The sequence below is a fragment of the Montipora capricornis genome, chromosome 4 (assembly GCF_036669925.1).
Source record: "Montipora capricornis isolate CH-2021 chromosome 4, ASM3666992v2, whole genome shotgun sequence".
Classification (NCBI taxonomy): Eukaryota; Metazoa; Cnidaria; class Anthozoa; order Scleractinia; family Acroporidae; genus Montipora; species Montipora capricornis.
In genome coordinates, this window is record NC_090886.1 from 50,146,930 (window position 1) to 50,174,429 (window position 27,500).

Genomic DNA, 27,500 nt, shown 5'->3' on the forward strand with positions numbered 1-27,500 from the left:
GATCGGTACCGGAGGTGACGCAGGGAGCCCAGGTGGCGACAAATGGCTGTGAAGGAGAGATGTTCGAGTTTGTGCGGTTCTGTCAGATGATACTCGAAGCAAATCACACACTTGTTCTCGTCTTCGAATTGTTTCTGTATCTGCTCTTGCCGGTGTCGCTGCTCGGCTTTCTTCCACTCGAGTTCCTGTTTCTTCCTCAGGATCTCCTCTCTGTTCTCCAGGTAGAACGCGTAGATGCGCGTCAGTCTTTCTCTGGCCCTTCTGGCTTGCGAGCGCGTGACAGGTGGCATATTGGCGAAGCATGGAGAACAGAATGAAGGTGTTTATGATCGCGCGCTCTTATAAGAGTCCCTGATAGGGTCATGTGATAGGTCAGGTGACTTAGAGGGGGGATGGGGGGGTACCCCCCCAGGAAAGGTCTCTTCTTGAAAACGAGGTTTTAAAGAGGTCTATAAGAGTCGAAGCGTTGCAAGGATCGTCATTCTTTGAAAAGGTCTATGGGAGGTTGTTTATCCATCGCAGAAGTAACAAGAGATATATGACGAGCACAGAGGCAAGAAAGAAATGATCGATTGATGAACTCCGTGATGAATGTCGTGATCGGTCGGGGTAATGGAAACACCCTTGGATTTGCTGGGCCTGTATTTACTATCTCGACTCGTCGGAATGAACCAGAGCAGAAAAAAGAAAAAAAGGATGACGAGGAAATGGAAGCCATGCGACGTTGGGCGGAGAGGGTCAAACCGACCGGACAATTCCTCGATGTAGAGGACACCCAAGAATGGCCATGTGTGATCTGCGGGGAAGATGATACTGAACTGGAGGTCGACAACAAAGTGGAGGAGTTTATCCGGAGATTAAACAAGGAATTACCCCAAGGCATCGAAGGCTGTGGTATCAAACCAGATCTCTCGGTGGAGATGGGATGTTGCCACCAAACGATGCACGTGGGCTGTTTGTTGACGTGGTGGCTGACTCGAAGTCATTGGACATGTCCGCATTGTCGGGATGTTTACCTGGAGGGTAACAAGAAGCAAAACTACCCTTCATACGATGAGCGTCAGGACACCATCGTCCAGCAAGTCTACGACGCAGTGACCCGGACCATCTGGGATATGATCCCAGATACGGATCCCACGGACGACGAGTTTGAGGACGACAGGTTTGAGTTTACGGATCTGTCAGATGACGACTTGACGACCTTGGAGGGACTTTTGGGACGTTGACATTTTGTTTGTTAGTGATGTGGAACATTTGATGGAGATGGAACTTGTTTATCGCAGTGAACGTTTTATTCGTTTTATTCGTTTTATTCGTTGGTCTCGTTTTCCTCACCGTCCAGTCACGGAATGGTTGCATGCCAGAAATGTATTATTATCGCAAATACCTTAGTGAATCCTTACGTGAAGTTAAGAGGACACCAAATGTGAATAAAAACATGTTTTATTTCATTGGCGGTTACATTTGTGTTCTTTAAGAAAATAAGTTGACTTGGGTAGAGGGAACGTCTTCCAATGGGCGGGACGTAACGGGGTCCTGGGTGTCTGACTGGCTAGCATTCTTTGAGTGCGTTCGTGATTGATGTAACGCGTGTCGTAAGACAAGAGTCGCTGAGACCGCATCCATTGGACGAAATGGTAGCATTCGACTTGAGGGCAATGCAGCTGTAAGGGATGCTGATGTTGTCCGCACGACCCGACGGAATGGAGACGGGGTAGATCGTCGAATTTGGGACATCCCCATCGTTCCAAGTCTAGACGAGGAATCTGCCAGGTATCCAACCATTGACCTTCCATACCTCCTTTGTGAGCCACGAGGGTCCGTTGTGGGGTCTTGAATTGTTGGTAGAGACGACGGACATCGACCAGGAGTTCACTGGCCACATGATAGTCTTGTCTGGGATAGTAAGGGAGACCATGGACGTACTTGGAAACGTAATGAGCGGTACGTTGATCTTTGGCAGAGAGATGGGGCCATTCCACGCAAGGTTTGTAGTGGATGGATCCATGATGGGTTCCAGTGTGGTCGCAGTATCCCAGTTCTCTAGGTAAGATTTGTCGCCCACTGCAAAAATATTCCAAATCAAGGACGAGGCACACCTCATCGAAGGGGTGTTTCGTCTTCGGAGGAGGATTCGGCGGAGGACCAATAGAGTTTGGTGGACCATCCTCGTTTGGACCACCATCGGTTGCGCACTTCTGGGTCGGGGTCGTCAGCATCGTCGAAGATGTATTTGCACTCTTTGCACCAATTAGCGTCCGGTTTCCAGATCTTTAAGGCTGACAAAGGGAGTCGGTTCTTTTCGTACTGACAATACTTGTACAAGTAACGATCCAGGAGAGCGTCTATACGTTTGAGGAGTCGTAAGGTGATGGGATCGTCGTCTTCTGTTTGTGTGGCCGCATCAGACATGCTGTGACAAATGGAGAGCCCCAGAAAGGATTTCAGATTTTTATGAGAGCATCCACGTGGGATGCACGTGAAGACCAGGCACGAGATGGACACGTGCTACGGGTTATAAAGGATGGTGTCGTCCGGGCCGGATGTTCATTCGACACCATGAGTTATCCTGCATTGTTTCCTCCTGATTGTCAAAAGAAACCGACCAAACGAGGTAAGAAGAAAGACGATGTCGTTCGTGAAGCAGCTTAACCGCCTGCCAAGATTTACAAGGAAGCTCGCGAAAAAGCGGCCACCAAACGAAAAGAGGAGATCAAGAAGAAGGACGAGGAACTGAACCAAGCGGCTCGTGAGTTGGATGCTCTGCTGGCCTCTGTGCCACCCGAGTTGCCTTCGTACGAACAGATGTTGGCCACGATGCCCCTCGAGCAGAAAGAACCGTTCGTGGTATCCTTGGCTGAAGAACAAGTGCCTGTATCACCACCACCACCACCACCACCATCACCTCCTTTGATCCAACCGAAGGACGTGCTGTGTCCGTTTCATGCCACTCCATTGACGGGCGGCTTGACCAAGAATGGCGCTCCGTACCTGTACTGCCGAGATTACGATGGGGTGTGTCCTTTGTTTGTGATGGGTGCCGATCGAATACAGACCTGGATCGGTGCCATCGAGGAGCAGCTTCATGCCGATATCCGACAAGGACCCTGGCATTGCTACCATCAGGAGAAGGCGCGTTTGTCGCGGACGGTGAAACCAGACTCCCCTAACAAGGGTCGTTTCTTCTTAGTTTGTCGACAACAGGAATCGTGCAAATTTTTCCAGTGGGTGGATCTGGCCTGGGGCAAGACGATTCTCAAGAGGCGTGACGAGGGTTACGATCACGACACGGCCCGACGCATCTCTGCAGAAGAACAAGAGAAGTTTGTCAGGGCTCAGGAGCTGAACGAAAGATGGATACCTCTTGAACGAACGAAGGTCTGGAAGGAAAAAGCAGAGCGATGGTGTCGACGGCTGGAGCAGGCCCGTCCCGTCACAATCAGCCTATTGAGATCTTGTTTTAGCGAGCTGAATTTTAATCAAGTTTGTAGAGAGACTGGGGCGTATTTTTGAGTGTATAAAAGTGAGCAAGTTTGAATAAAATCATGTAGTTGAATGATGATGATGATGTCGTGTGCTGAATTGGGTCGTCGGGTGGTGAGGGTGGGACTCGAACAAATTGTACGTCTCCCTTATCGCGAGTATGGACGACGTCTCCGTTGGTCGATCTTGACCTGGGTGTGTCGAGAACTCATGACCTGTCTCGAGGGATACGATCAATGGGACGGGTTTCCCACCCAAGAACCCGTGGATGCCATAGCGACGTTCGCTGTTCTGAAAGACGTGGCCGACTATAAATGGCCTCATTTTGTCATGTATCTGACATGGTTGACGCGAACTCTGGGACCCGAGAGAGCGTACAGGACGTGGCAGACGTTGGAACAACGGTACCTGAAAGACCTGCCTAGTCTCTTAGAGTTGACCGTCCGACTCCTTCTCACCAAGACATGCCGAAGCGGAAGAACCGCCGCCGTGCTTCCGGCGTTACCGCCTACACGGATCCCGGAACGCCCGGCGCTTTAGGCGGCGTGGCCCGATATGCCAAAGCCCAAGGGTTGTCCTTGAAAGAAGCCCGAGACGAATTGCAAGGGGAATTGGCTTATACGTTACATCGTCCGGTCCGTCGACGTTTTCAGACGTCCCCCGTGTTGGTGTTCCACAAAGACGATCAATGGCAAGCCGATCTGGTGGAGATGCAACCTCTCAAGAAATGGAATGGAGGAAACCGATACCTCTTGACGGTCATCGACGTGTTGTCCAAGTACGCCTGGGCCGTTCCCGTCAAGAACAAGACCGGGTTGGCCGTGACAGAAGCGTTTGAGAAGATTTTGCGACAGAGTGGACGGAAACCGTTGCGTTTACAGACGGATGCCGGAAAAGAATTTTACAATGCTCCGTTCAAAACCATGTTGGAAAAAGAAGGCATTCATCATTTTTCGACGCACGGGGATGCCAAAGCTTCGATCGTCGAACGTTTTAATCGTACGTTAAAGCAACGCATGTATCGTTATTTCACGGCGCGTAATACGCGAGTGTATGTGAACGTGTTGCCCCAACTCCTCGACGGTTACAATGGGAGTCGGCATCGGAGTATTGGGATGGCGCCACGCGACGTGACGGAGAAGAACGAAGGAGCGGTGTGGTCCACGTTGTACGGCAAACGCTTGAAGCGGCGTCCTCGTCCCAAACTCAAAGTGGGCGATCGTGTTCGACTCAGCAAGAAACATCGCCCGTTCAAGAAAGGGTATCTGCCGGGCTGGACCGAAGAAGTGTTTGTCGTACAACGCGTGGTGCCCGGACCCGTGGTCACGTATAAACTGAAAGAATGGGATGGAACACCTCTCGGAGGTAGTTTCTACGAAGAAGACGTTCAGAAAGTGACCGTGCCCGACGAAGCCTTGTTCCGCGTGGAAAAGATCTTGCAACGACGCAAGCGACTCGTGAAAGTGCGTTGGTTAGGTTGGCCTGAGAAATACGATAGTTGGGTGCCTCGTTCTGCGTTGCGACATGTATAAAACCAAGGAAAGATACAATAAAGATAGTTATGTCTCGTTATGTGACGTTGTCGAGTCATGTTCAAAAATCCGAGTTTCCCGACAATGGTCCTTCCGAGTTTAAAGTCTGTCTGCCTAACGATCGTACTTGGCAGCAGGACACCGATCGTTGGGAAGTGGGATTGAGTGGTGTGTTTCTGCCTGACATTCCACCGCTACCGCCACCACCGCCTTCATTCCCCGAAAAGATCCTGGTTCACGAGGCGTACCATGGTGTGGGTCATCCGGAGACATGGGGTAAGGAAGGATGCGTGTGCACATTTCACTACACGACCATGAAAAAGAATTCCAAGGGAGAGATCAGCGAATTCCAGAATCAGCGAAGGGTGATCTGGTTGTCGGAGCTCACTCCATCCGAGACGGGTGTGGAATTTGTCAAGCAGATCATTCATCTGATGCAACAGAAGATTCAAGGTAGTTTGAGTCCCGGAGAGCATCTTTACCTTGAAGTCACAGACACGAGTCAGACCCCCCCGAAGACGACGAGATACAATACCATGGCCAAATTTGTATGGAAGGGAGACGAATTGCTTTTGGATAATACACATGTGTTCAGGAGTTCAGCCCAAAGACATATCTTTCAGGGACGAGCGGCATACAAATATTTTGGATGGGTCAGTGAACTGGCTTTCCATATGGGATGGCTGACCAGGACGGACCTTGGAGTTAAGCCATTGCCGAATCACTACAAGAAAGGACCCAATCTCCTCATGGAAGCGATTGACGAGACCGCCCCAGTACCGGATTACACTCAAGAAACCTTTCTCGATGGGTCCGTCTTTTCAGGGCATCAAAGTGGATTTACTAAAGAATCCGGACCGGTAATCTTGGTCACGGAAGGTGCAGGATGGGATACGTTCTATAACAATGCTCATTTCATGGTGATGGCCAATGTCTTCAACTGGCGATTCGTCCGTCTGAACGAGGCCTTTGCCAGGTTAAAACCCACTCCCTTGGCAAAGCAACCGATCGAACGTCCCCTCTTTGTCTACGTCAATTTAATAGAGAGTCAATGGTTGGAGGAGTCGTACGACGAACTGTTGCGCACCGTCCCCTATAAAAGCGGAGGTGTCTGGTGGGAACCACCACAGGTCCATTACCATCGCCTACGCGGATCTAAGATCGAAACGGTCCACGTTCGTATCAAGGAAGTCGACGGTCGTCCCGTAGCTTTTCCTAAGAATACAACAAGTACTCTCTGTCTCCATTTTCGTCGTCGTCATCATGAATCGGATCGTCGTGCTCAGCGATCCTTCGAAAGAGTTTCCGAATAATACGACCAATGCGTTCAAGTCGCGTCTCCCTCAAGAAGTCAGTTTCGAAGGCGACTGGGAGGTCGGACTGACCTCCATCTCCATGCCTGATCGTGGCGAAGACCTCAAACACTTGCTCGGCGATAAACCTAGTCTCGTGCAGATCAAGTATCAATTGCTGGATGTATCGAAGAACAGTCGCACGACCCGTCAAATCTCTGCGTGGCGTAAAGACATTGTCGAGAACTCAGAAGCGATCGTGGATGGGGTCGGGTTCATGAAAGCTCTGCTCGACGAGATCGAACGGCAGATCGCCAATAGCCTTTTAGGATTGAAGGACAGTGCCGTGGAGGACCCACGTCGACCGACCTTCCGATGGGAAGGAGACGTGGTCATCTTGGAAAAGAAAGACATTGGAGTACTGGGAAGTCACGGTGCCAACAATGTAGTGGAATTCCGTGTGTCTGAATCCCTGGCCATGCATATGGGATGGATAAAAAAGTCAGGTAGCTCGTACGCCTTGGGTCCGAATCTTCGATATAGTCTACCGTACGACAAGACGACAAAGAAAACGACTACAGTGAGCAGTACTGAATTGAGTGGGGGACGTTTTTGGTTGGTCGATTCGGGATCGCTCGTCTTGAGTTTTACAGTGGCGTGGCGATTTACCAACTTGCGTAGAGCGTTTCAGGAGGCCGTGAGCCATACGTCACGAACCTTGCTGGTCTACTCAGATGTAGTGGGCAGCAATATCATGGGAGATTCCGAACATCCCCTGGTGCGTGAAGTCTACTATCAACGACGTGGAGGAGGCAATGTGTATTTCGAACCGATCCACATTCAATGGATGCCCATGCGACGTCATTTTTTAGATGTCATTGAAGTCAGTGTGGCCGAGAGTGATGGACGGTTGGCTGTGTTTGGAGACGATACGAGGACCATTGTGACCTTTCAGTTTCGGAAAAAAAACGTATAAAACGAAGACACACCGTGAGGAGACCATCGTCATTTCTCATCATGCGTGGGGGTAGTTTGACACGGTATCATCCCCCGTACCTTCGTGGAGCGGGTGCTACCGAAGAGTTGATCAAGATTGCATCACCCGTCTTGTTGAATGCCATGCAATCGGGACTTCAAGCCGCGGCTAGTGGTCGTTCGTTCAGTGACGTCGGAGGTGTCGTGGGAAACTCATTGAAACGCGGTTTGAAACGAAAAGCGGGCGCTTTGGTGAAAGCCGGTCTCAAAGCAGGTGGACGGCATGCCTATAAAAAAGCCAAACGAAGTGTGGCGTCCATCTTTAGACGATGAATCGCCGACCGATGGTCGTACATTCACGGTTGCGTCGACAACGCGCCTACCGTCGACGTCAGTCTGCTCCTACTATAAAAGGCAGGAACCCCGTTCAGTACGGTGGTTGGTTGATCCCGCACCTACCGAGAGCACCACGACGACGTAGCAGAAGACGACGAAGAAGAAAACGATGAGTTTGGAACTGTTTACCATGCCGTCGACGGACATCACGGTCGATTCGTACCGGATGATCCCGTACAGTGCCGCCATGACGGGTATCGTACCCGTCACCTTTACCGTTCCCGGTTTGGACGAATTTGTGGATCTGAATCGCAGTTTTTTTGAAATCGAACTGAAGCTGAATTCGGCGTCGACCAATGGCATCGTGGCGGATGCCGACAGTGCCTCGGACGCCACCGACACCAAGTTTGTGTACGTCACCAACAATCTGGCCCACGGTCTCTTCAAACAGATCAATCTACGACTGGGTGGTGTGTTGATGAGCGAACAGACCGATACGTACATGTACAAGGCTTTCATCGAAACCGTCTTGAATTACAGTCGAGACGAAGGCGAGACTTTGTTGGCCCCTCAAGGTTGGGTGAACCAGATGAACGTGATCGACAAAATCGAGTCAGGAACCGCCAAGGCCAATAGTGATGTGACCACCACTGCAGGATGGTTGCACAACAGTACACACCCCATCAAGACAGCTACCAAACTCTTTTACGGCAATAACAAAGCTACCATGATCATGTATCCTCATCTGGCCGCCATGCGAACAGGACGTTTGTTGGTCCCTCGCGTAGAAATGGTGATGGAACTGTTTTGCAACACACCGGACTTTTTTCTGTTTGGGACCAAGACCAAAGGCACAGGGGTCAAAAAATACGTCACATTGGGTGCAGGGGATCTCAAAGTCACCTTTCATCTATGTCGCGTCAACCTGAATGTCAGTGTGGGCAACGAACTGATGACCAAGATCGATGTAAGAGGTCAAATGGCTAATTATCCCATGGTCAAAAGTCAAATCCGAACCTTCTCGTTCGATGGCAAGACCACGTTGTGGACCGAAGACCAGTTGTTCACAGGTCGTCTTCCCGATCGTCTGGTCGTCGGACTGCTGGATAGCAAAGCGTTCAATGGGGATTTGGAGTATTACCCGTACGCCTTCCAAGATTTTGGAGTGAAGAGTATCCGTCAACTGGTGGGTGGGGAAGAATATCCCTATCCGACGTTGGAATTGAATGGCACCAATACACGGAAAGACTGGTTGGGCTATCAACGTCTCTTGGAAGCCAGCGGTTCCCTGGCGAATCATCGCCCTCACATGATCCAGCCAGGAGATTGGGGTTACGGCAAGAATTGCACTTTGTTCACGTTTAACAATGTGCCCAGCGGTAATGCCGATTCACCGTATCATCGAAATCCCAAACAAAAAGGCAAGCTGCGTCTGGAAATCCGATTTAATGCTGCTCCCGACAAGAACATCACCATTCTGGTGTTTGGCGAATTCGAAGACAGCTTCCAAGCCGGTACCAACGGAAACATCGTGTATCAAAAGTACGAGTGAAGATGGAATTTGTGCCCTTGAGTGACGTGACCTTACGCATTTTGGCCTTGGACGATCCGATCCTGAAACGCGTCTTTCACGGCGTCCATCCCTCCGACGGACTCCCGTCGCGTCCGCCCCGTACGACACGGGCCGCTTACATTGTCAATACGGATCCACAAGGGGAACCGGGTCAACATTGGTTAGGACTTTAGACGGAACAGAATCGGTGTGAAGTCATGGACAGTTACGGACTCCCCATCACCACCTACCATGCGCCCGACTTGGAACGATGGCTCGAAGACGAATGGGATTCGGTGCAATGGAACGACCGGACCCTCCAAGCTTTGAACAGTACCGCTTGCGGTCATTATGCTTTGATGTTTTTGAAAGATAGGGTTCGGGGACGCACCATGCACGAGTTTGTGCAAACATTTTCTCCCCATGATTTTGTAGCCAACGATCGAGCTGTGGGTCGACAAGTACGTCGTCAAATAGTCAAAGAGTACAATGCATTGCCCTGCCTTCAATGTTGTACGCCGCATGAACCGATTCTTCTCCATTAAAAAATTTTGTTTTTTCATCCCGTGTCTTGTCTTGGGTATAAATAAGGGAGAATGAAAAGAAAAAAGGGGATCATGTCGTCGCAATATTTGATCTTGTCGAGTAACGTTCAGCCAGGGGAGTTTCCCGATAATGAGGCAGACGACTTTCGTCTTCGTCTCCCCAAGAAGAAGAACACGATCCTGGATGACGAATGGGAAGTGGGATTATCAGGTGCGATGTTTCCTGATCCACCGGTTCGACCCGTACCAGTACCGGGACATTCCGAGAGTTTATTGAGTCATCCGGAATACGATTACAATATTTACAACAAAACACATCCAGACACGTGGTCTCGAGAAGGATACCTGTGCACCTTTTACTACACAGCGTACTTGAACGGTAAAGCAAGGAATGTGAGGAATGTGATTACTTTGAACGACATCACCCCTTCGAGGACGGGGGTCGAATTTGTGCAGAAAATCATGGATGCGATGGAACAAAAGATTGGTCTTCGGGCAGGAGAGGTTCTCGAAATCACTTGGACGGACAGTAAAGGGGAGACCCAAACGAAGAAGACCGTGGCCACCTTCCGTTGGGATGGAGACGATCTTATTCTGGACAATAGCAAGGTGTACCTCAGCGGTGTCATGTACAAGTACTTTGGTTGGGTCTTTGAACTGGCTTTGAATATGGGTTGGTTACGAATAGTGTCCGGGATAGGGCTCACCTCAGGCGCGCCTGAGAGGTACCAGAAGGGTCCCAACATGCTTCTGGAAGCTATCGATCCGACAAAGCCTTGGGTCGACTATACACAAGAGACGTTCAACGAAAGAGCGGCAACGGTTACGTCTAATTCCTTTGCCCGTAATTCAGTCATGACCATCTTGGAAGGATCTGGATGGACGAGTGCGGACCAGGGAGCTATCTTCATGATCATGGCCAAAGCTTATAATTGGCGTTTTGTTCGTCTGAACGAAGCCTTTGAGAAATTCAAACATACGCCTGTAGCGCTCCAGTCCGTAGAGAGACCTTTGTTTGTGACGGTCGATCTCATCGAGACGACATGTCTTTATGAAGCCAATGTCTACGACGGACTGCTTCGTACCGTACCTTACAGGAAAGGCAACGAGTGGTGGGAACCTCGACACATACAGTATCACAATCATCGAGGTCAGATCACCGAATCCGTCCATGTACGTGTGAAAGAAATGGATGGAACGAAGCCGGTGTTCGGTTCAGGGGTGACGCGCGTGTGTCTTTATTTTCGGAAAAAGAAGAAACGCTATAAATAAAAGGGTCACATCCTGCCCATCAAAAAGATGGTCCGTCGTCGTAAGAGACGAGTAGGTCGCAAGCGACGACGGCGACGACGACAACGAGGCGGGGCGTTGGCCAGTTACAGACCCTCTCTGGAAGACAAGATTGCGGAAGGCATGTCCACGTTCTTATCGGGACCTGCCCCCTCGTTTGCGAAAGTAGGCCTCATGTTAGGGAAAAACGTTTTTAAAGGTATAAAAGATAATGTGCAGCTCTACCGTCGATGAAGGATGATACGACAACCTAGTAGCACGATGATCGTCGGTCCATCGGGGAGTGGCAAGACGCAATTGACCGAAGCCCTCTTGACGGAAGGAGGCGGCGTCTTTGAAGGAGTTCGGACCAAACCGTGTCATTATTGTTATGCCGTATGGCAACCGCGTTTCGAACAGATGAAAGGTCGTGGGATCCGATTTCACGAAGGGATCCCCGACATTTCGGATCTTCAACAATGGTTTGGAAAAAGTCAAGGTGGGATCCTGGTCTTGGACGATCTCATGGACGAAGGTGGGAACGACAAACGCGTGTTGGATCTATTCACCCGAGAATCGCATCATCGGAACATTACGGTGTTGTATTTGTGTCAAGATTTGTTTCCACCCGGCAAGTATGCCAAGACCATCTCCAGGAATGCCCATTATCTCTTCGTGTTCAAGAATCCCAGAGATCAATCAGGATTTCGAGCTTTGACGTTACAAGCCTTTCCCGATCGATGGCGTGACGTCCTTCGTCTCTTCGAAAAGTGTACGCAACGCCCGTATGGGTATATAATGATGGATCTTCATCCCGCTTCAGACGATCGGTACCGACTGTTCAGTTGTGTGACACCATCGGATGGTCCGACCCAAGTGTGGAAACGTGAATGAGCAGCCCAGGATCCCCATTTGCCCATTGGGATCCCTCAGACTATCGACGTGCCTTGGCAGAGTACCGACGATCTCCTTCCACGCCTTCCACTCCTTCCAGTCCCGGATCGCCGTTCGACCAGTTTCAATTTGAACGCAACCCTTCCGAGTATCAAAGGGAACTGCAAGAGTACCGTCAACATCAACAACGACGGAGAGCCAAAGAACGAGCGGCTCGTCGACGTCGAAGACAAGGAGGACGTGCTTTGCATTTGAGTGAACGACTCGAGACCGCTCAACGCATTCCTCTAGGAACCCGATCGTTCTCTGAACCCAGGATGACCTCTTCCCCAGCGGGTGTAGGGAGCAGGACACCACGTACGTCCCCGGCCGGTGTGGGGAACACCATTCCCAACATGACTCCCAGAAACAGTCCGGCCGGAGTCGGAACACGAACCCCCAACAGCACGATTCAAGAGTTTTTGGAAACGTTGGATCAAGGTCGTGTGCCGACGCCCGAACCCAATGCCTTGTTGACCGAACTGGGACTTGGTGGGGGATTAGAGTCCGATGGGTTTTTAGCCCAACGACAACTCATGATGCGTTCTCTCTTGGACGGGAGTATCCCCGTCGCTCAGAGAACACAGATTCGAAAAGATTACCTGATCTCCGACCAAGATTTACAAGATTTTGCCGCCAGTGGTCCTTCCAACACCACGACAACCAATCGTCCTACCACCGGAGGGAAACGTCCACGTCCTACCACCGGAGGGAAACGTCCGCGTCGACGTCCTCTCCCAGCGGGTTCTCCTGGTGGCGGTGGCGGAGGAGGAGGAGGCGGAGGAGGTTCTCCTGGTGGCGGTGGTGGCGGAGGAGGAGATTCTCCTGGTGGCGGTGGTTCTCCTGGAGGCCGTGGAGGTCGACGACGTTTGAACCAGGATGGACTTCGTCGTCAAATGGATTTGTTATCTCAAGACGCCCATCAACGAACGGATGGACGTCGTATCCGGAACATTACCCATACCAACACCGTGACCACAGTCTACGAAGACGGTGGCACGCCCACCGTCCGACGTACGTCCTCCCGACTTAGTAATCCATAAAAAGGACGGTCACGTCTACCCTGAAACCTCACTCTCATGGCTAAACCTGTACGACGACGACGACGCCGACGACAACGCGGAGGTATCCTACCTTTCGTGATTCCCGGTCTATTGGCCGTAGGAAAAGCCGCCTCCCTAGGAGGGGCAGGCGCTTTGGGTGGCTACGTGATCAAGAAAGCCACCGAAGCCGTCGACCGCCGTCAACGTGGCGGAGTGCTTCCTTTGGCGGCTGCAGGCGTGGGTGCTGCACTCGGAGGCGTGGCTGCCGTGATGCGTAAGAATGCTCGGACCCGAGCACGTCACCGTAAACGGTACGATGACATGGTGGCTCGAACACGTGCCAAAGACGCTCGCCGTGGAGACGATTCGGCCATCGTGTACACGCACCTTCCTGCCTATAAACCGCCCCGTTACAAAGGTCAAATCTTCCTCGAGAAACTTAAACGTAAGCTCAGAGGCCGACGATAACTATAAAAGGACAGTCCAAACCCGTACCCTGCATCTACAATGGCACGTCAACCTGGTGGTAGTCTTTTGTGGGGCCCGCGACGGGTACGCCAACGTCGACGTATGATGGCACCCGTATGGATGCAACGAGGCGGTAACCTGGTGATGATCCCAGCGTCACAACCCCAACGAAAAGGACGTCGTCGTCGCCGTCGACGAAAACGACGCTCACTTCGCGTATAAAAAGAAATTCGTCTCTTCCTCTGGATCGAAGATCATGTCGTGGCGTATCCAGCGACAACGTCCGTTCCTACGGAGTGTCTTGAAAGAAGCCGATCATCAAACGCGTCGAGCACGACTTCAGGCTGCCAATGCCGATCAAATCAATGCTGTGAGTGAACTGGTGATGAATGCTCTGCGAGGGAACATTCCTATCTCGTCCAAGACGGTAGGACGCCTTCGACCTTACGAAAAAGTGATGAATGACATGGCCCGTCGTAAACATTCTATTAAAAAGCGACGTCAGATCATGATGAATCAAACAGGTCGAGGTCTGTGGCAAGGATTGAACACCGTCTGTGAACGATGTCTATGTCCACGATGATAGTATAAAAAGCCCGACGGAGGTTGACCATGACACATGCCATAGACATGGACGATGGTTGGTGTGATAACACGTGGACGTACGGACCTCGTTCGTTTTGTGCCCTACAGGATCAGATACGTGGGCTTCGACATCGAGTCCGAGAACAATGCGACATTGTTCGTCAATTGACCGATCAATTGCAAGAACGCAATCAGAGTTTGGAGCTCGCCGAACAAAAGATGGGGGTCTTGCAAGAACAAGTCTGCGAGTTGAATCGACATTTGGAACGCGAACGATACGAGAAACAGAACCTCTACTATAAAACCAGGGAGAGACGCGACGATCTTAGTACCTCACGATGAGTGAAGCGGAGACCATTCCAGGATTTGAAAACAAAGTTTTGATCGATCCTCAACGACTGCGTCAACTCGAAGACGTGTACAAGGAACGTCTGACCGAAAACATTCCTTTGGCCAAAGCCGCTCGTATCGCCGCCAAACAAGAAGCCGTTCTCATGTCGGATCGGATTCCTCCAGGTATCAAGAATACCTTGGCCACCTCTCTGGCCGACGAAAAGAAACGATGGACCAAAGCCGTCCGACAACCTCTCGGGTTCGGACCGGATGCCGATGACGAACGCGATGCCGAAGCCGATGCCTATGCGCAAGGACCCTTACACTCCATGTTGACGCACTTGGTAAAGAAGAAGAAAAAGAAGGACACGCCCGAGACCACACCCTCGGCACCCCCTAAAGCTAAAAAACGACTTCGATTCATGACTCAACCTAAAGCAGCCCCACCCAAAAAGAAGAAGAAGAAAAAGTCGCCCCCCAAGACACCGGTTCCCTCCGTCGATTGGGGACACCTTCCGTTTCAAGGAGATCCCAGGATGATGGGGAATAGTGTGGCCGACTATGCGGAGACGACCGCTCAATCGGTCAAGAAGAAGATTCGTCGTCACTGACGTCCTACCGAAACAGATATATTACAACGCCCGCCCGGTTGGTTGGATTTCGATAAAAAACTCAAACGACGATTAGATGGCGAGGACTACTAAGAGACGACGACGCCAACGACGACGACGACGTCAGCGAGGTGGCAAGTTTGACTTGCAGAATGCTTTGGCCAAGACCGGGATCGAGTTTCATTGGCCTGGCTATCAGTACATGGGTCCTGGCACCAAACTGGCCAAACGACTCAAACGAGGTGATCCTGGCATCAATCGTCTGGACAAGATTGCCAAGACCCACGACATGGATTATGCCAAGGCCAGAAACTTACAGGACAAGTGGAAAGCCGACGACAAGATGATTCGGGCTATCAGTAACCTCCCAGGCAAAAAGAAGAAGACGGAGAAAGTGGTCAAGAAAATCATGCAAATGAAACGTAAACTCAAACTTTAATTTGAACATTTGAACATTTCAACGAAATTTACGATTAAATATTCTTGTCCGACGACACCAAGGACCGTAAATGTCAATAAAAGGTACAAAATAAAACTGTCCCGTCTTCTGATTCTTTTTGATTTGTTTTTCCGGGTGCCATAGGGGTTGTCTCCGATAACGCCAGGCTTCACGGAGGGCATGCGCTGTCGCACAACAATACAACTGACCAAACAGCATGACCGCTCTCACATGACGCCGTGCAGGGGGCAATTGGATCTGCAATGGAAATGAAAATGTCCATCAGGTTCTCTTCTCATATGATAGTAACGAAGACGCCATATCGCCGCACATCTCCATGGCTTCCTCAACCAGGCTTGAGTAGGACAACATATGTCAAAAAGAATCGGATGGATCTGGATCTGGATCTGGAACGAAATGAAAAGGATAAGGACCCGCAACAAAGTGAAAATGTCCATCCGTTCCTCTTCTCATACGATAGATACGAAAACGCCATATCAGAATACACTCTGTGCTCTGTGCCATCATCAACCAACCTTGGGTAGGACAACGCATTTGACGGGGGTCCGGATGAGACGGTACGACCATCTAAAAAATCAAGATAAACAAGAACAGTAAGGAGGTCCCAGACTGTGATAACGTCTTGTCCGTACAGCTAAATGTCCTTCGGTATTCTGGTAAACAAAATGTCCCTCCTCGTTACGGACCATAACCTGACGACGCCATACAGGCGGGTCCAAATAATAAAGGGCCACGCCTCGATCCTCGTCCAATGTCTCCTCCTCCAAATCCTCGTCGTAAGGATAGATCACACGTAACTGAAACGATCCGATGCCCGTGATTGGGTCCGATCCCGTATAATTATAAAATCCGTATCGTGTCACGACCGCATCGATGATGGACAGTTTCTGGACGGTCGTATAACTTTCTCTATGACACGCCGCACAGTAACGACGATCCTCGTATCCCACGTACTCCTCGAAATCAGGGGGGAAGACCAGGAACTAAAACATAAACAAAGAAACGCCTGTCAAACGTTCCTCCAGTAACATGAATCGAACTTCGGGCGTATAGGGTCGTCTCTCGTGCACGTGAAAGCGACCACTCCACGTACAAAAACATCGGTCAGCACGGACCATAATCTGAAAAAAGTTCAAACAAAAAAAGTCCAATTTCTTGGGTATAAACGTATCAGACGGTTTAAGAAACGACGGTCTCCAACACGTTTCCAATAACGTCTGTACGTCCTTGGACACTGTCGTTCGTGTTCCCACGGCGGGGCATGTCCGTCAAATCGGAGAAGACAACGCGTACATGTCACAGGTCCAAATTGCAAACAACAAGGTGCATCCCAAAGCACGAATCCATCTCCATTGGCGTACATGGTCATGGTCTACAAAAGATTCATTGTACATCGAGGCGTCAGTTCCCATAAGACGCGCATCTGATAATTACCATTCCACACGAGGGTATAAGATCTCTCAACCGCAGACGATTTTTCCCTACGACGTTTGTACGTCCCCTGACAATGTCGTGCATGCTCCTGCGGCGCTATGTTAGTTCGTTGGTCATTGAGCCGATCAAGACAACGCATGCATGTGATGGGTCCATACGAACAGCAAGGTGAATCCCAAAACGTAAACCCTTCCCCATTGGCGAACACCGTCATAGTCTAAAAAGAATGGTTAAAATGTTTTTTAACAGATGTCCAAACTTGGAGATAAACTGATTCTTCTCTAAAGGAATGAGGTCTTTTCAACGAACAAGTCGACCCATATTTAAGTAGAACACACCACATCTAAACAAACAAAAAACAGGACAGGACGTCAATAGGAGAATCGACTATCGGCGACGGCGACGGCGACGAATACGACCATGGACACCGACCGCCCTCCATACCTCCACTAAAATTTCCAATTCTTTTGCCGTCCAACCCCTCTGGGATGAAAAACGGGTACGTTTGTTACGGACACACCAAGTCTAACGAAAAAACAACAAAACGTAAGATCAATAGACTATCGGCGATTGTATACGGTAACAAGTCCATAAAACGGATCCCAAAAATCCACATCAATCCTCTTCCACAACTCCGCCGTAATATCCATCTCTTTTTTCGTCCAACCCCGTTGGTATGAATAACGAGTAAACTGATTCAGACGACACCACATCTAATAATAAAGAGAACGAAACGTAGCAATCAGTATCCCGTCCCAAAAGAGACCCGTGCCCCTAAGACGAAAGCAATAAGAAGTACAAGATCCGTATCCATAAGAGGTACAACGTTGCGGAACAAAGTCTGGAAAGATTTCCTGGAACCAAGTTTCCTGTCAATCGGAAAAAACATTACGGTTACCGTAAAAAGGAAACTCATGAAAAAGAGACCGGCGACCACCCGTATGACAACGACGACGTCCGTAGGAGACTTCCAACCCATCACATCGACAACGAACGAGACATCCGTAACACATGCAATGAAAGGTATTGAGGTCCAATCGTTTCAAACAGTCAATGCACGTGGCGGCGGACTCCGTACAATGCGAACACACCCACTTGATCCAAGACCATCGATCCTCCGACCTCGGTGGATACCCTTGACGGGTCCTATGTTCCTGCACCACCATCTAAAAATCAATGAATCATAGTGAAAATCTCAGCCAAATAACGCCAAATATCCAGCCAAATAACGCCGCCTCCGACGACGTTGCTCTGCCGTTCTCGGAGGTCGTCTACGTCGCCATATCCAACGACCCTCTCTCCATATCCATGTCGACACCCTATCATCCATGAACGTTTCCTCAAATTGACAAATCACCTACAAAAAAGAAAAAAACTAGGTCCAACTATGTCCCTGACACAGATAACACCAGTCCCCCAAATCATGACGACACGGTGGAAACCCATAACCCACATCACAGGTACAAATCAAACATCCCGGACGACGGTAAGATGCATAAGACACCGAACAAGAACAGTCCCACTTTCTACACCTCACTTCCACATAACTACAACGACATTGCCATTCGACCAAATGATCCTCCTCCTCCTCCGGTCTAGTGGGAATTCTATCGGACACCATGACCTACGAGAAAACAACGACAATGAGGAGATCGAAACGGCATACAAAGAAGACCTCTCCGGTAGACGGGCCATCGACACCAACGACAAACGACCAAACCCTCGCGACGAGAACGATACATGCCCGTACAATAACGATACCCAGGACAACCCATCATGCCTAATAGACAATACCGACATTTCATGAGTCGGCTTCCAACAGGATAACTCCCGGGCGAAAACCGGCGACACAACCCACATTCAAACACGATAGTCGATTCTCCTACGTACGTCGCCGTCATCTAAAAGATATCAAACAAAATAAACGAATCTATCAGATTCGCTTCGATTTCGACCCAATACAAATAACCGACACGTACCGTGCCATGTTGACTGCAACGTGGTAGACGGAGTAACTCTTCGTGAATGGGTTTCCAACATTCCCTTCGGTCCATCTCTCGATCCTTCTCCTCCTCTCGATCTCGAACCTCCAATACATGTTGACGTACTTCGGGAGGCAACAGGTCCCAATACGAAGCCTCGTTTCGGGTCGCCGGGGTCTTCTTGGTAGTCTGACATTCTTTCCGCCAACGTCCATTCTCTTGCTTGACCCACACCTCTTCCTCATCGTTTGGGTCTTGCTAAATCTCCATAGTCCGTCTAACCACCGCCATCTCGAGCGCACGTCTCTTTGGATCGGATGCCATGACTTTTCTGAGGCTCCTCACTCGATCGAGCTACTTAACAGGAATCGTTCCACCAATCCCCGTTCTCCTAAGGGGTCACATGACTCTCTGGGGGGATACCCCCCATCCCCCCAGGAGACCTATCTCTCTCCGGATTGGTCCATCTAGGGTACACGTCAAGGTCCTTCAAGGTGACTCTTTCTCTATAAAAGACACGCCGTCTTTTTCAAAAGAAAAAAACATCTCATCATGGATAGTGATAGTGACTTGGCTGAAGCGCTCGACGAGTTTGAACAACTAGGAGGTGCCGCTCCAGGACGTTTCGTCTTTGAAAGACTCCCTGTGGTAGAACGACGTAGTGTCCGTCTCGGAGTTCGTGAACGCGTCTTTCAACTTCGCCCTAGACAGATTGGAGCGTTCATCCCCCGACAACGTCTGACGGACGCCCTCGTGCAAGGTCTTCGCAACGCTCTAGACGATCTGATCAACGATCAAGACATTCCGGATGGCGATCGCATTTACATCGCTCTAGCTTCCAACCGTATTACCAATGCCTACAACGGTTGGGGTCTGCGGGCTGGGGAATGGCGCGCTCAAGGTCCACGCGTGGATGCCTTACTCGGAAATCTTTCCCACATGCTCAACTCTAACGAACAGTTTGAAATGGATGATTCCTTCACCCTCTCCTTCGTTCACGTACGCGGGGCTCCCACAGGTTCCGGTTTTAAAAGAAAACATTTACCAGGGCATCAAGCGTCGACGCGTCTCAGAGAATTCAAGCACTGTATCTTACGCATTCTACAGGATGACCAAAATCTATGCTGTCCACGCGCCATCGTTCTCGCTCGAGAGGTCCATCAACATCGAGACGACCCTCTACGTCGCCGACAATGGACCCGCTCTCGCGGTAACCATCGTCGCGTGACACGAGCGGCTCAAGAACTTCTAGACGAAGTCCATCTTCCTCCTCAACCCTGCGGTCCCGAACAACTTCAACAACTCGTCACCGCTCCCAGTCCTCAAGACTACACCCTCGTGGTCGTGGATGCCAACCGCGCTTATGCTTGCTTCACTTACGGTCGTGGGGACACGTTGTTAGGACTCTTACACGAAGACGGTCATTACGATGCCTTATCTTCCTTACCTGGTTTCTTCGGTCAAGACTACTTTTGCAGTCAGTGTTTCTAAGCCTACCATAATTTGGGTCAGCATGCCTGTCGCAACAATCAAGCCAATCATTGCGGAGCCTGCTTGCAAAACGGATGTCCTGATCATACCGAGGCCTACCGACAGTACCGCTCGGCTCGGACACCCTGTATTCTCTGTGGACGTTCTTTCTACGGAGACACTTGTCTTCAGACCCATCGGACCAAGACCCACACCGGTCAACCCGCGGATGCTGAACATCCCTCTGTCTGTGCCACCCGTCGTCAGTGTAAAGAATGTCATCGCGTGTTACGTGGTCTCAAAGAGATCCGAACTCATCGGTGCGGATATCGGAAATGTTCATGCTGCAAGAAAGACGTCGACGTCCATCATCATCGATGTTTCTTACAAGTCGAAAAGACCCCCGCCGAAGAACGACGTTTGAGACGACAGCGACTCTCCTTCCAAAGGATCCTGAGTCAGGGACTGGCGCCTCTCTTAGCCAATGAGGCCGCTGGATTGCACGCCTTCCTGGCGGGCGATAACGACGACGACGAGGAAGAGGACGAAGAGGAACCGCCCTTGCACGTTTTCTTTGACATCGAGAGCATGCAAGTCGAGGGACGTCCCGTGCCCAATCTCGTGGTGGCCGAGACAGAAGACGACGATCCTCCCGTCTCATTCCAAGGAGACGACTGTCTCTTTCACTTTCTGGAATGGTTAGAAACACGGACCGAAAACGGAATGCGACCCCTGACGGTCATCGCTCATAACTTCAAAGGGTACGACAGTTATCCCGTCATCGACGAACTCCACCGGCAAAAGAGAGAACTGGAACAAATCCGAAACGGTGGGAAAGTTCTCCAACTCACCTACCCTCACGAACATACGACCATACGATTCATCGATTCGCTCTCCTTCTTCCAGATGCCACTAAGCGATTTCCCCAAGACGTTCGGGCTCACCGAACTCAAGAAAGGACACTTTCCACATTTGTTCAACACCCCCGAACATCAAACGTATGTAGGCCGACTTCCCGACAAAGCCTTCTACATGCCCGACGGCATGTCCGTCAAGAAACGTCGCGACTTTGATACTTGGTACGACGACCAAGCGGCACGAGAGGTCGTCTTTGATTTTCAAGCCGAACTCCTAGCCTACTGCGAATCGGACGTGAAACTCTTGAAACAAGGATGTCTCACTTTCATGCGGGATTTTCAAGCACGTGCTGAATTCAATCCCTTTGAACAAATGACGGTCGCCTCTGCCTGTAATCGCTACTTGCGTATGCACTGTATGGAAGAAGACTCCATCGCTTCCGAACCTCTCCTAGGATGGCGAGGTCGTGTCAATCATTCCCAGGCCTCTATAGAATGGTTGACTTGGTGTGAACGCAATCTACGACGTCGAGCCTACCTGACCCTCTCGCCGGAAGACCACGAGGACCACGAAACCATGGCTCGTGCCTACGGAGACTACGACGATTATCATCCCTTGCATCGCCAACGTATCCAGCATGCTCGAAACGAGGGCGAGTACCGCCTTCCTGGTACCCGATACACTGTCAACGGTTACGATGCCGATACCAAGACCATCTACGAATTCTACGGGTGCTTCTGGCACGGATGTCGGACTTGTCATCCCCAACGCACCGACGTACATCCGACACTACTCGATCGATCCATGGACGAGGTCCGTGCTCTCGTCGACAAGAAACGCACGTTCCTCATCAACCATGGGTACCAAGTCGTGACCATGTGGGAATGCGCCTGGAACGCCCTCAAACAAACCAACCAGGACATCATGACCTTTCTAGCCGGTAAACACCTCCAAGCCCCCCTTGAACCACGAGATGTTTTTTACGGGGGTCGGACCAATGCCATACGTCTCTACGCTCACGTCGACGAGGAGAAGGAGGAAGAAATCCGATACGACGATTACACGTCCTTGTATCCTTGGGTCAACAAGTACGGCACCTATCCCTTGGGACATCCCATCTTCCTGTACGAGCCCGACACCACCGATCTCTCGCCTTATTTCGGTTTGGCCAAATGTACCGTCCTTCCGCCACAACGTCTCTACCATCCCGTGTTGCCTTACCGCAGTCACGACAAACTCACGTTTCCCTTGTGTCGTACCTGCGTCGAAGAGAACATTTCCAAACCTCTTTTGGAAAAGACGCATGCCTGTCATCACACGGACGAAGAACGTGCCCTCGTCGGTACCTGGTGCACCCCCGAACTCGATGTGGCTGTACAGAAAGGATACGTCATTCAACACGTCCACGAAGTATGGCATTTCGATCAGCAACGCACGGGGCTCTTCCAATCCTACGTGGACACGTGGCTCCAAATCAAAGAAGAAGCCAGCGGTTGGCCCGAAGGCTGCACCACCCCTGCTCAGAAACAAGCCCACATCGATGCCTACTATGCTCGGGAAGGCATTCGTCTCGATCCCACCAAGATCGAAAAGAACCCTGGACTCCGAGCCCTGGCTAAGATGATGCTCAACTCCATGTGGGGCAAGTTCGGGCAACGGATCAACAAGACTCAGGTCCGAGAATTCACCGAACCTCAACCGTTCATCCAATTTCTCGACAGCGATCAACACGATGTCCGTTATGTCAGTTCCTTGACCGAAGACCGGGTCGAAGTCCATTACAAACTCCAAACGCACGATGTCCTGCCTTCACCCAATCTCAACATCTTCATAGCCGCCTTCACTACCTGTCATGCCAGACTCCGTCTCTATTGAGCCCTCGATCATCTCGGTGAACGCGTCCTCTACTTCGACACCGACTCGGTCGTCTATCTCCATCGTCCTGGCGACCCACCCTTGGACCCTCCACGAGGCGCCTACCTCGGCGACTTCAAGGATGAATTGGATGCGGGCGATCACATTGTAGAATTCTGTTCGGGCGGTCCCAAGAACTACGGTTACAAGACCAAGAACGGAAACGTCGTATGCAAGGTCCGCGGTTTCTCCCTCAACGTCGAAGGAATGACTCAATTGAATTACGATGCCTTACGTCAAAACATTCTGGATGAATTGCATCGTCCTCTAGACAAACCACGTACCACTCGTGTCACGCAATCTCACACCATCCAAAGAAATGCCAAGACCTACACCTTGGAAACCCAACCTTCTCACAAAGACTACCGGCTCGTCTACTCCAAACGGGTCCTGGATCCCACTACGGCCCAGACCTACCCTTACGGTTACGAACGGTTCACCGAGGAAGATCTGGATCTCGCTCAAGTTTTAGCGGACCTATTTGCTTAAGGGACGAGTTAGACACCAGGTCTCCTCACACGTTCCCACTTGTACATAAGTTTTGTTTGATTAAACCGTGGATGATTCGAGAAAAAAATCACCTCTGGTCTCCTATTTTGTGGCCTGATGTTCCCCCGGATCTTGTGCACATTCTTGACATACTTTCTGTTTGACCCCCCCGATTATGACGTCGATTGGACTTTGACCCCACCGTCTAAACCAATCCTGTTCACGTGTGCACGTGATAATGGCGGACCTAAAAATATCCACCAATCAGAAGCCGATGCATCTCATTAATTTTGGCTCTCGACCAATCAGAAGCCTCCATTCAAAAGTGGCTCGTATTCCCATATAGTACTACTTATGTGTTAAGCAACATAGGTTATGGAGACCGTCTGAGCTGCTGGTGCGCTTTCCAGAGGAATTTGCTCGGTAGATGGAGCGCCGTTTGAAGGAAAAGCTTCTACAGCAGATAAAATCGTCACTTCATCGTTTGGATTAATTGTTGTATTCCTTCGTCATACACCGGATTCACCACTGTATCAAGATGAGCTATTTGAACGGCTAAGAGAATTTTTAAACAGCCTTGACCTTAGCCTTTGCAGAGATCAAGTTATCGGTGCCGGCTGGCTGACTCCACCGAATTGCCGTTTGAAAATGCCATTGTCATCTCACATCAAATGGACAATGATACTGGCTGCGTCTTACTAACCCCGCCGGACAGCTGTTCAAGTAAGGTAAGTTGCAATCGAACCATTTTTGGTCACGTAAAACTGGGGCAAAATGAAAGGAAAATTCGAAAAGAAGTGTCTCATGTTTATTTCTCGCTTAAAATGTTTGTTCGCGATAGATTTTCATGATCCAGTAGCTTATTTCACATTAGGAGCCTAATGTGAAATAACGTTCTTTTCAAGTCTTGCGAACATTGTTATTTTGATGAAAGCAACAGACTTTCGTATTTTATTTCCTGAGCTTATTGTTAATTGACGATTCAATACCTACTCAATGTTCTACATCTCCGAACATGAAGGATTGCCAAAGTAAAGATATCAACACCCCTGGAAAAAACATAGTTAAGACTTGCTTATTGCCTTTTTTTTCTAGATCAACTGGAATTCGTGATGATGTGGAGTTTTTACTCGAAGAAGAACTGAGCAGTATCCAGCTTTATGAATTGCACATGGTTTATGCGAAATACTACTTCTGGGTTATATTGGGCTTTTGCCGTATAAATTGACTCTCTTAAAGATGTAAATAATGCATTAAGAAGTTATGGCCTTAAATCCTTCAAGGGTGATAGGCTCACAGAAATGAAGAACAAACAGAAATTGGAAAACACAATGTCGATGTCATGTGTGCGAAAGTAAAATTGAAGCTTTCTTTCAAAATAGTTATTGCTATGTGGCTCTCCAGAATGTAATTATTCATAGATGTGTGGCTTTCCAGGATTTAATTCATTATCAATGACATTTTGGAACACATTACGTGTAGCTTGAGCCTAAGGCTTGTGACTTTCTTTCGACAATAATATAAACGTCTGTCAAATTTCCATCATTTGAGGCTTTAGTATATCTAGTGGGAAGTAAATACAGGTAGAATGTAGTCTGTCAATATTTTACAACAAAGGTATCAATATTATTGTTGCGTTAAGGTCACACAAAACGTGGCATTCTGGCCAATCTTGATGAAATTGGGGAATATTCCCTTCCAATATTTTAAATCTCTTCTGCATAACTTTACTGATCAGTTTTCAGCTAGAACTGGTGATGTTAAGAGTAGGATCCATGTAGACCATTGTAGTGTGCAACTGCTGCTTTTAAAAAATCCTTTCCTATTGTCAAAGCTTGGTTATACTAATGAGGTTCACAGTGGCATCCAGATGTATCATTGGAGTGTGCAACTGTTGACTTTTAACATTCTTGTCTTATTGTAAAAGCTTGGTTACTAATGAGGTTGTTAGTGGCATCCAGATGTGTCATCGGAGTGTGCAACTATTGACTTTTAACATTCTTGTCTTATTGTAAAAGCTTGGTTACTAGTGAGGTTGATAGTGGCATCCAGATGTGTCATCGGAGTGTGCAACTATTGACTTTTAACATTCTTGTCTTATTGTAAAAGCTTGGTTACTAATGAGGTTGATAGTGGCATGCAGATGTGTCGTCGGAGTGTGCAACTATTGACTTTAACATTCTTGTCCTATCGTAAAAGCTTGGTTACTAATGAGGTTGATAGTGGCATCCAGATGTGTCGTCGGAGTGTGCAACTATTGACTTTAACATTCTTGTCCTATTGTAAAAGCTTGGTTACTAATGAGGTTGATAGTGGCATCCAGATGTGTCGTCGGAGTGTGCAACTATTGACTTTAACATTCTTGTCCTATTGTAAAAGCTTGGTAACTAATGAGGTTGATAGTGGCATCCAGATGTGTCGTCGGAGTGTGCAACTATTGACTTTAACATTCTTGTCCTATTGTAAAAGCTTGGTTACTAATGAGGTTGATAGTGGCATCCAGACGTATCGTTGGAGTGTGCAACTATTGACTTTTAACATTCTCGTCTTATTGTAAAAGCTTGGTTACTAATGAGGTTGATAGTGGTATCCAGACGTATCGTTGGAGTGTGCAACTATTAACTTTTAACTTTCTTGTCCTATTGTAAAAGCTTGGTAACTAATGAGGTTGACAGTGGCATCCAGATGTATCGTCCGAGTGTGCTACTGTTGACTTTAAGCAGCCCTATCCTGATGTAACAGCTTGGTTACTAATGATGATGTCTGAAATATTGGTTAAAGTTACTAATATTCATTAAGGCGTTTTGCCCACGGGTACTGCATCAAATCGAGAATAGCTTTTGGTAGCACTAATTTTGAAGTGGAGTTATCTGTTTGTTTTTGTCTGCAATTTACGACATTTCTATAAGTAAATCATGTTAATCTGAGTAAAAACTAGGCGTGTTTTTAGGCAGTGATAAAATACAACCACACCTTCCCGGATATGTTTTTCTAGGAAGAATATACTGAGTACATATTAGAGGATGATGATTATTATCTCCTGATTATTACTTTCTTATTTCCTTTATAGTGGCAATTTTAATTATTCATGACTGAGTTAAGGAAATGAAGAATCAAACTGGGTTAAAATGATTTTAACCCAAATTTCATTTTGAACTATGACAATGATGAGTTTAATCGAATGCAAACTGATGAGCAATTTGCAGACAAGCAATACAATTTTTGTCAATGAAAACGAAATGGGGTGTCCCAAAAAAGAAGACCCGAAGACCCCGAAAACTCTAAAAAGTAACCCAAAACCCTCAATTTGGCTAACCCTAGGCCTAAAGTTGGTTATTTTAGTTACCTCAAGCGAAGTTCAAGTCCTTCATTCCCTACAACTTGTTTTAAAGTGAAAGCTAGGCGATCCGCCATATTTAGCTGAGTAACCACTCTCCACATGTGGCCGGACATCTTCATTTCTCATCGGATGTACATGGCCCTGTTACACTCTAGGTCTAAAAACCAACTTTAGGCCTAGGGTTGAAGGTTTTGAGTTACTTTTTTCGAGTCTTCGGGGTTTTAGGTTCTTCGTTTTCGAGACACCCAACGAAATGCCCTTTTTATAATGTACTTTTTGAAGCAGTGTTACGAAATAGCAAGAAATTAAAAAAAGACAACGAATACCAGTAATTTCGCTATCTGATTGACTAATTAAGAGTCTTGACAACGCTGTTCGCGTCATTTTGGGAAATAAACCAATCATATTGCTAGCAAGGTTTTTGACAACGCTTCGCTCTTTCTTTTTCTGATCTTGGGCACGCTCTGAAATAAACATTTACTTTGACGTTGAATGAATAAACTCGAATCCAAACTCGAACATACCTTCCTCCCTGAATATTGTGGTAAAAAAGAAATAGAATGTAGTTCAGAGGTTTCTGTATTCTTATAGACAAC

The 27,500-nt window shown here is 48.8% G+C and overlaps 2 protein-coding genes across 2 annotated transcripts in view; both read left to right on the forward strand.

The window, feature by feature from the left end:
• LOC138047271 (tetratricopeptide repeat protein 28-like) overlaps window positions 1-27,500 on the forward strand; it is a 94,014-nt gene that overhangs the window by 18,356 nt on the left and 48,158 nt on the right. The window lies entirely within an intron of this gene.
• LOC138044975 (uncharacterized) lies at window positions 11,243-11,878 on the forward strand. The gene has a single exon (XM_068891341.1). The coding sequence runs from the start codon at window positions 11,243-11,245 to the stop codon at window positions 11,876-11,878; it is 636 nt and encodes a 211-aa protein (XP_068747442.1).

Bases quoted from the DNA above. Each gene is read 5' to 3' on its own strand.
- LOC138044975 (XM_068891341.1), top strand. From the start codon at position 11,243: ATGATACGACAACCTAGTAGCACGATGATCGTCGGTCCATCGGGGAGT.